Source organism: Ovis canadensis, chromosome 11 (assembly GCF_042477335.2).
Source record: "Ovis canadensis isolate MfBH-ARS-UI-01 breed Bighorn chromosome 11, ARS-UI_OviCan_v2, whole genome shotgun sequence".
Lineage (NCBI taxonomy): Eukaryota > Metazoa > Chordata > Mammalia > Artiodactyla > Bovidae > Ovis > Ovis canadensis.
This window is the reverse complement of record NC_091255.1, coordinates 48,797,307-48,806,839: the sequence shown is the minus strand read 5'-3', so window position 1 is coordinate 48,806,839 and position 9,533 is coordinate 48,797,307. Positions and strand designations below refer to the sequence as shown.

Genomic DNA, 9,533 nt, shown 5'->3' with positions numbered 1-9,533 from the left:
GGAGCAGTGGGACTGAGAAGGGATTAGCAGGAAGCAGCAGGTGGCGCGGGTTCACTGGGCTGCATCTAGAAGAGGCTCTCAGCTCTCCCCACACCCAAGTCCTCAAACAGGATAGACCTGGGGAATTCCCTGGCAGTCCAGTGGTTAGGACTCCGAGCTCTCAGTGCCAGGGATCTGGGCTCAATCCTTGGTCAGGGATCCCACAAGCTGCATGGTGAGGCCAAAAAAACCCCAAAACAAAACAAAACAAAAAAACATGATAGACCTCCACTGGAGACCTGCTTTCACCAGTGGGGTAGAGTTGCTCCTCTGAAGGGAGATGCTGGCTGTTTTTAACCCCTGTTCAATGTTTCACTTTCATGTCATTGCCTGATGGTAGGCAAGTGAAACTAGCAATGGATGTCTGACGTTGGGCCAGTCACTCCTTCTAAGCCTCATTCTCATCAGTAAAGGATAGGGGTTAAGATGATCTCTGTGTTCCCATATGAAACCCACACTACCCTGAAGCACTGGGGGTGGAGCTAGGGGGTGTCACTCTGCCCCCAAGCCCTGCCTTACCTCTGCTCCTTTTATTTTAGGACCTCAAAACACTTTCACCAGTTTCCTTCCCTTGTCCTTTTTATTTCCTAGACAAAGGGAAATGACTCACCCCAAAGTCACCTTGAGTGGGTGGGGGTGGTGTCATATAAGCAAACAGGGAGTCCCCAGGGACATCCTCAACCCCCATGGCAACTCCATTCCCAAAGAGGAGTAGAACCTAAAAGGGGTCACATTTCCTTTCCCTCTCAGGACTTGGCTCTGCAGGACGTTAAGCTCCTGACTGTGGGGCTATCTCCCTCCCCAATCATCTCTCTCTCCTGTCACCACTAACCTCAAGACAGGGTCAGTCCCACAATCACGTGAAGCCCTCACGTTTGCAAGATTTGCAGAAAGGGGCTGTTAGCTTTGATCTCCCAGGGAGCCGCCAAGCTTGTCAGTCCCTCCCCAGGAATTCACATGCCTCTGCCATACAAGCTTTCCAAACACGCCACCCTGACTCTTTAACGCACTCCACCCCACAAAGCTCGCAGCTCCTCCCCGGTTCCAGCAAGAGCTTGTGCAAGGCAGAAATGGGGAAATAAACGCAGTCCGCCCACTTTGCCAACGGACTACATATCCCGACAGCCTCGGCTTTACGCAGGCGCACCGAGCTCAACGTGCCTGCTGCTGGAAAAGTGTGTCACTGGGGCACGAGGCGCTCCCTGGGATCACATGGTACCTGCTCCAGTGCCGCGTGCGGCCCGGGAACCCTGGGTTGCTGGCGCCTGCGCAGAGCCCTCTGTCCCAGGGAAAAAGGCTGGGGCAAAAGGCGGCTGAGATTGGCAGAGTGAAATATTGCTGCCGAGGGAACGTAGCAGGGCACACGTCTCGCTTCTTTGCGCCTGGGTGCCCTGTTTCTCCCCATCACCTACTTACTTCCTGACTGCAGCCTCTCTCCCTGTGGGACTTTTGCACAAGGAGCTCCAGATTCGATACCCTGCAGCGCTGCGGAGTCGTCAGGCAGTGGCACCCCGTGCACTGCAGAGACCCGACCCTCCTTGCTACCTTCTAGCCAGAAGTACTGCAAGCTGATTCCCTCCGCCCCCTTCCCCCACACTCTCTCTGCTCTTCCCATGCAAAACAGACCTCGGTGCCTCAGCGTCCTACCCTTCTGCAGGGCTGCAGTCCGGCCCCGCCAAGACCTTGCTGCAGAGTGCCTCGGATCCTGATCGTGAGCCGCGGGGGTCCACTCCCCGCCCTCGGCCAGTGCCCAGGAGGCGACAGCTGCAACTGTAACCTCCAGTTGTGTCAAGGTCCAGTTTGAATGACCGCTGTCAGCCAGTGAAGACATGACGACCCTGGACTCTAACAACAACACAGGTACTAAGATTCCTTTGCTACCATCATTCTTTCTCTGTCACTGTCTCCTCTCCTCTACGTCTTGAACAAGAGGAACTTTGAAAGGGACTGGGGACTCGCTTGGTCAGGGGATTTGCTAGTGATGGACATGGGGCTGGGATTTCCACAGCGGGGTGTTCGGCCTGGGAATGCGCCCGGAGGCGCCCCACCGTCACCCTTCAGACTCCTAAAGCTCCCTTTAGCTAGAAGGACTCAGATCGCGGGGAAGGAGGGAATGGAGAGAGTGGGTACGTGTGGTGAGACGAACAGTTTAGAGTAACTGGGAGTTTTGGAGCAGTGCCCCGAAACGCCCCCATCTATCCTGCCGCTGCAGCTGTGGCATGCCTGGACTTTTCGGAAGGAGGACCCCCTCTTTACAATCTTCCTCTTCCCTCAGAGTCCGCAGGAACTGGAGAAGCAGAGGGGCGACCCGGGTTCCAGGCAGGAGGGACTGGGAAAATGGGTCGGATCTCACTGGGGAACCCTCAGTGACAGTAGGGAGTGGCACTTGAGAAGCCCCAACAGTGGTGCTCTGCCCCAGGGAGGACACCCAGAGCGCCCAGGCAGCCCGGAGCGCTCACATGGCTGCAGAGCCGGGCCCACGTGCTGCGTTTGTTTTCATTCAGCAGAAGCCGTGGCCGCCACCCTATTGGTGGTTGCCTTCCGGCCCCGTTACATAATGAGCTCCGCCCCCCAGTTGCCCCGGCAACGCGTGATTTCCCCCCCCCCTTTTCTCCTCCCCTTGTAGTCCCGACCCACCTGGTGTTAGAAGCTCAGCCCAAGACCCCGACCCGGGACTCCGAGGAGGGGCGGGACGGGGGCGGGGCTACCGCTCCCGATTGACGGAAGTGGAGAGGGCGGAGCCTCGGGTACTGGGGTTCCTCGTTGGGGAGCCACGTGCAAGAGTCACACGTGGAGCTGGGACGTGAGGCCGGCTGAGGGCCTGGCTCCCGCCCCGCCCCGCCCCGCCGAGATCTGGGTGAAGCTGGGCTGACTCACCGCCCCCGCCTGCCTCCTTTTCCTGTCCGCTTGTCGGAGGAGGGCCCCCCTTCGCCATAACCGATGCAGAGTAAGACGGAGTCATCCCTGACCTCTCGTGGCCTCATGTTTACACTCCTCAAAGAAACCTCACATCTAGCTTTCTCCTCACTCCTTTTCGATTTATTGTCTTTGCACCTACTTCACCGTACCGCCTTTAGAGTCAGCTTCTCCACAATACAAATTCCTTCTGTTCCCCAGCATCTCTTTTCTTAGTCCTGCAAACACTTGCCCCTTCCCCCATGAAGCAGCTTGCCTCCTAAGGACTTCCCCAGTCGGTAAAAAATCTGCCTGCAATGCAGGAGTCCAGGGTTCAATCCCTGGGTGGTGAAGATACCCTGGAGAAGGCAATGGCAACTACTCCAGTATTCTTGCCTGGGAAATCCCATGGACAGAGGAGCCTGGCGGGCTTCAGTCCATGGGATCACAAGAGTCGGACACGACTTAGGGAATAAACCACCACCACCAAAACAACTAGATCTCAGAGACATAGCGGAAAGGATATAAAGTCTCTTTTCATCTTTCTTTTCTCTTCCCCACTGAAAGTAAAACTGGGGCTCTGAGAAGGGAGTTGGTTTCCTCTAGATCACAAATCAAGTTGGTGGTGGTAAATCTAGAGCTAAAACCAGACTCTTTTGAATGTGCCCCTCACTTTCAGGTTGGAAGTCTCTTTGGATGAAAATCTTAACTTGCTTTTGGGGGATGGCTGAATTAGGGCAGGTTTATTTACCACCAAACAAGTATCCCATCCCCCCCACCTCAACCCTGAAACTGTAGGAGCTGGTCTGTTGTGCAACTGTTTTACAGGGAACTGGGTTCACCCTGACCAACCTTGAGCTATTTTAGGGTGGCCCTGCCCAGCTTAGTGTGTGTCAGTGGGTGAGCAAGACATGCCTCTGTAGACGGTGGCATGGCCTGTGTCGGCTCACACGTGTCCTGGGATCCTCCCTTCTCCCACCCCACCGATGGCAAGCCAAGCGAGGTACTTGGCCAAAGGTGTGGCAGACAGGTCGCTTTTTTATCCTGCTAATGCAATGGGAACTCGGCCATCTGGTTGGCAATATAACTAGAGGGCCAAAGTCCCTGAATGGTTAGAGAGCCAAGGTCATTGTCAGCAGGCGGAGAGATCTGGAAGGGGGAATTCCAAAGCTTTAGGCTGGACAGTTTGTTCTTCACTTCCACCTCCTGCAGCTCATACTGTTAAGCCCTTCCTGGATTCAGAGATAGACTCTACTCTGACTGTTGATTTTGGAGGCCAGGGGAACAGCACCTTTCGAGATGATGTCTTTCAGTTTTGAGAGAATGTAATTGTTTTATTCTTGTAAGACCTCTGTTCCCCTCACTGTTGGCTAGCTGCCCCTCCATGGTCTCATCCCTGGCATGGTCTTGGTATTAAAATCAGCAGCTGGGCTGTTTTTCTTGAAGCTTGTGCATTATGAATGGTTTTCAGCTGCTCTCCCATCCCCAGGTCAGCTGCTGACAATTAAGTCATTAGCTGCGTTTGATACTCTAAAGGAAGGCATCCAGGGCGGAGGTGGGGGGAGCAGTACATATGTGAGATAGCCACAGAGCATCACAGAGGTCATGCCTCTAGGGAGGTACCTCACACGCAAGGCAGACGCAGAATGTCCCTGCCGAGAGTTGCAGGGCTTGGATGGCCATGTCTGGCTTATGTTGGGGAACTGCTTACTGTGGCTCTTCTGGGGACTCCAAGAGTAGGGGTGCCACATGGTTAACTTCTGAGCGCCCCGCAGTTGACACCCCTTTCCCTTGTGTTCTCCTGCCAGGTGGCGTCATCACCTATATTGGCTCCAGTGGCTCCTCCCCAAACCGCACCAGCCCTGAATCCCTGTACAGTGACAGCTCGAATGGCAGCTTCCAGTCCCTGACCCAAGGTTGCCCCACCTACTTCCCACCATCACCCACTGGCTCCCTCACCCAGGACCCAGCTCGCTCTTTTGGGAGCATTCCGCCCAGCTTGGGTGATGATGGTTCTCCCTCTTCTTCTTCATCTTCCTCGTCGTCATCGTCGTCGTCCTCTTCCTTCTATAATGGGAGCCCCCCAGGGGGTCTGCAGGTGGCCCTGGAAGACGGTAACCGAGTGTCTCCCAGCAAGAGCACCAGCAACATCACCAGTAAGTCAGCTTCCAGCTGATTTGGGGGAAGGGAAGCTGTCCAGGTCTAGGCAGGGAGTTGATCCTCATGTGACAGCTATTCCAGGGCCTACTCAGGGCCTCAGGGGTTTCTCCTAGAGTTGCACCAGCTGCTGTTGGCCCCGTCTGGTCATCCAAGTGCCCCCTAGATACTGAAGTTCCTCCTCAGCTCTTCCCCCCACCCAGTCCCCAGCCAAGAAAACCTCCAGCTCTCTGGCCCCTCAGAAACCCCCATTTACCTGCCTCCCCTCTCTTCCTGCAGAGCTGAATGGCATGGTGTTGCTGTGTAAGGTGTGTGGGGACGTGGCTTCGGGCTTCCACTACGGCGTGCACGCCTGCGAGGGCTGCAAGGTGAGGCAAGGAGGAGGGAAGGGCAGGGGCAGGTGACCCTCTCCCACAGGACACGTAGGCCTGGCTTGGACCAAGATGCTCACTCGCTACCCTGCTCCACAGGGCTTTTTCCGTCGGAGCATCCAGCAGAACATCCAGTACAAAAGGTGTCTGAAAAATGAGAACTGCTCCATCGTCCGCATCAATCGTAACCGTTGCCAGCAATGCCGCTTCAAGAAGTGTCTCTCCGTGGGCATGTCTCGAGACGGTGAGGCAGCACCATGGCCCCGCCAGCTTCCCCACACCCTCCCCCTTTCTTCCTTCCACTCGAGGTTTCTGAATTAGTCCCTCCCTTAAAAAGTCCCAAGACTATGCGTCTCATTTGCAGAGGGGGTGGCCATATTTCATCAGGGCTTGGGTAAACACACACTTCTTTCCCATTTAGTCTCTCTGGTCCCCTCCTACCACAGCCCTACTTGGAAAACCCCCTCCATGGGTGTGGCTTTCTGGGTTTTAGTTTTGATATGGAACCCCAAGTCCTCGGGGGCTTGCCCTTTCAGGAGGAAGGAAGAGAAACATGTGAGTGTGCGTGAGAACTTCCTGACACTGCTCTCATCCTGTCACAGCTGTGCGTTTTGGGCGCATCCCCAAACGGGAGAAGCAGCGGATGCTGGCCGAGATGCAGAGTGCCATGAACCTGGCCAACAACCAGCTGAGCAGCCAGTGCCCGCTGGAGACCCCACCCACCCAGCACCCCACCCCGGGCCCCATGGGCCCCTCACCGCCCCCAGCCCCTGCCCCCTCACCCCTGGTGGGTTTCTCCCAGTTCCCACAGCAGCTGACGCCTCCTCGATCCCCAAGTCCTGAGCCCACAGTGGAGGATGTGATATCCCAGGTAGCCCGGGCCCACCGCGAGATCTTCACCTATGCCCATGACAAGTTGGGCACCTCACCTGGCAACTTCAATGCCAACCATGCCTCAGGCAACCGTCCGGCCACCACCCCACATCGCTGGGAAAGTCAGGGCTGCCCGCCTGCCCCTAATGACAACATCATGGCCGCCCAGCGTCACAACGAGGCCCTGAACAGTTTACGCCAGGCTTCCTCCTCCTACCCTCCCCCCTGGCCTCCTGGCGCTACCCACCACAGCTGCCACCAGCCCAACAGCAATGGGCACCGTCTGTGCCCTACCCACGTGTACCCAGCCCCCGAAGGCGAAGCCCCTGTCAACAGTCCACGGCAGGGCAACTCCAAGAACGTTCTGCTGGTGAGAGCACTGGGGGTGATGTGGGCAGGGGGCTGGGGAGAACAGATTGAGCACAGGGTCGCTGGGTGTGTATGGAGGCTAAGTGCAGAGAGGATGTTCAGTCCAGCAGGAGGGGCTCTGCCTGGGAAACCCTGATCTCCACCTGGCACTTGATTGCTGCTTTACCTGAAAGACCCATCCTCCAAGGCCACAACGCTAACCCAGGCAGAATCTGGGGCCCAGACCTGCTAGGGAAGCCCCTCTGAGCTGACCTGGCTCATACTCCCCTCCCCAAATCCTTCCCTTTTCCAGGCATGTCCCATGAACATGTACCCGCATGGGCGCAGCGGGCGAACTGTGCAGGAGATCTGGGAGGACTTCTCCATGAGCTTCACGCCTGCTGTGCGGGAGGTGGTAGAGTTTGCCAAACACATCCCTGGCTTCCGTGATCTTTCTCAGCACGACCAGGTCACCCTGCTTAAGGCTGGCACCTTTGAGGTGAGTGACCGTTTGGGCTCCCTGCTCTCAACCTTGGGAAGTATCCAGCAGAATGGGGGTCTGGGGTGGGGAGGGGCCACCTTACTCTTGAGTGACTAGGAAGGGACAGAATCCCACCCAGTCCTGCCTGTGGATGGCCAGAACTTCTGTCATCTCAAATGGGGTCTAATCACATCTTGCTACCGTAAAATAACACTTCAGAGTACAGTGCTACCCCCACCCCTCCGTTCTAGGCATGAGCAGATTCACTTTGGTGAAGGGCTTTGCCCAGGGTCACAGGGAGTGACAAGGCTGAGACTCAGATTCAGGCCCACTGGATTCCAAAGCCAGTGGGATGTTCCCCATCCTTCCACCCGCTCTGCCTCATTGACCACTCAGAAACTAGCCCCGGTCTTGACTAAGAAATCCAAGGCAGCACCTGTAACCCCTTCAGAAAAACGGTAGGGGAGATTTGGCAAGTCTTCCGCCCCACCCAGGACGACTGTCCCTGCTTCAGGTGCTGATGGTGCGCTTTGCGTCGCTGTTCAACGTGAAGGACCAGACGGTGATGTTCCTGAGCCGCACCACCTACAGCCTGCAGGAGCTCGGCGCCATGGGCATGGGGGACCTGCTCAATGCCATGTTCGACTTCAGCGAGAAGCTCAACTCCCTGGCGCTTACCGAGGAGGAGCTGGGCCTCTTCACCGCGGTGGTGCTTGTCTCTGCAGGTAGGTCAGGCTCTCGCCTGAGCCTGACCGGGGAGGAGGCGGACGCAGTTCGATTCAACACACCTTTTATGGAGTACCTACTCTAGGCCAGGCCCTGCACCGGGCACTGGAGATACAGACATGATTCAGACACAGTCTAGCTCAGGAGACAGACTCATGCCCAACTAATTATAAAACAGTGAGATAAGTGTCACAGTAGAAGCATGAACCAAGGGCTTTGGGAGCACACACAACTATTTCTGCCTGGGGAGCTGGGGAAGGAGGTGACACTTGAGTGGGGCCTCAAAGGACAAGTAGAGATACTGCCAGGCATAGGAGGGGGGAAGGGCGTCCCAGGCAGAGGGAACCACAGAGCAGCGGGGGAGCTAGGGCCCTGCTGGGCCTGTTCAGGGAAGGAGAGTGGCCTGGTGGGGCAGGAGCGGGGCTGGCCTTGCTGAGCCTGGGCTCCTGGTTTGCAGGCATCTCCTGCTTTCGGGTCAGGGCCTGGGAGAGGGCATTATGTTCCCCCTCCCGCCCCTTCCCCATCGGCCCTCTGAGGGGCTTCAGGGAGAGGCTGCGTGGCCACCGCTGCATCCTCGCAGACCTCCGCGTCCTCCTCCTCCTCGTCAGAGTCGGAGGAGCTCAGGGAGTCTGCCTCACTGCTGTCGTCTTCCCCACAGACCGCTCGGGAATGGAGAATTCCGCTTCGGTGGAGCAGCTCCAGGAGACGCTGCTGCGGGCTCTTCGGGCTCTGGTGCTGAAGAACCGGCCCTCGGAGACTTCCCGCTTCACCAAGCTGCTGCTCAAGCTGCCGGACCTGCGGACCCTGAACAACATGCACTCCGAGAAGCTGCTGTCCTTCCGGGTGGACGCCCAGTGACCCGCCCGGCCGGCCTTCCGCCGCTGCCCCCTTGTACAGAATCGAACTCTGCACTTCTCTCTCCTTTACGAGACGAAAAGGAAAAGCAAACCAGAATCTTATTTATATTGTTATAAAATATTCCAAGATGAGCCTCTGGCCCCCCCGAGCCTTCTTGTAAATACCTGCCTCCCTCCCCCATCACTGCACCTCCCCAGCCTCCCCTATTTAAACCACTCTCCCCCCACCCTGCTCTTTCTCTCTAGCCCCCTGATCTGTTCTATTCCTGTCTCAAATCCAATAGTTCACAGCTGAGCTGGCTTCTGTGGTGTGTGCTCGTTCTGGGGGGAGGGGGAAGGGGTGGTGGAAATATGGCCAAGGCTGGGGGCACACCTCTCCATCTGGTCAGTTTGGGGGTGGGTACTCTGCCAGCAGATGGGAGGATACAGGGAAACAGCACGCAAGTCTAAGGGGGGGGGTGCCCAAGGGGGTTATTTTCATCATATATTTATTACATAAATATATAGTAAAATAGACGAGCAACAATTACCATAAAAATATCTTTCTTTAAAATCCTGACCCAAAACACAACGGGGGTGAAAAATCGCACATAACAGACATACTGATTGTCAACGTGGGGCAGGAGTAGGAGCCCCCAGGTCACCCCTACTGGCCCCAACCCCTCCCTGGGGAAGGGACCTACTGCCTTCCCTGTTTCTGGCCACAGCCCCCCTCCCCCCACCCCAGCACCAGCTTCTCATACATTCAGTAGCGCCTGCAGGGAAGTGTCCCCCTCCTCCCACCTA

General features: G+C 56.6%; 1 protein-coding gene across 1 annotated transcript; it reads left to right on the top strand.

Moving 5' to 3' along the window:
- Positions 1 to 1,176: 1,176 nt before the first annotated feature.
- On the top strand, positions 1,177 to 9,042 carry NR1D1 (nuclear receptor subfamily 1 group D member 1). The gene is made up of 8 exons (XM_069543389.1): positions 1,177 to 1,899; positions 4,743 to 5,090; positions 5,371 to 5,459; positions 5,562 to 5,706; positions 6,065 to 6,705; positions 6,997 to 7,182; positions 7,679 to 7,889; positions 8,549 to 9,042. The coding sequence occupies exons 1-8, from the start codon at positions 1,869 to 1,871 to the stop codon at positions 8,746 to 8,748; spliced, it is 1,851 nt and encodes a 616-aa protein (XP_069399490.1). The 5' UTR covers positions 1,177 to 1,868; the 3' UTR covers positions 8,749 to 9,042.
- Positions 9,043 to 9,533: the final 491 nt, after the last annotated feature.

What these genes read in the sequence shown, in the direction of transcription:
- NR1D1 (XM_069543389.1), top strand. Translation starts at nt 1,869, where the DNA reads ATGACGACCCTGGACTCTAACAACAACACAG. An exon ending in GGACTCTAACAACAACACAG is followed by an intron (nt 1,900 to 4,742) that starts GTACTAAGATTC and finishes TTCTCCTGCCAG; the next exon opens with GTGGCGTCATCACCTATATT. An exon ending in ACTCCAAGAACGTTCTGCTG is followed by an intron (nt 6,706 to 6,996) that starts GTGAGAGCACTG and finishes TCCCTTTTCCAG; the next exon opens with GCATGTCCCATGAACATGTA.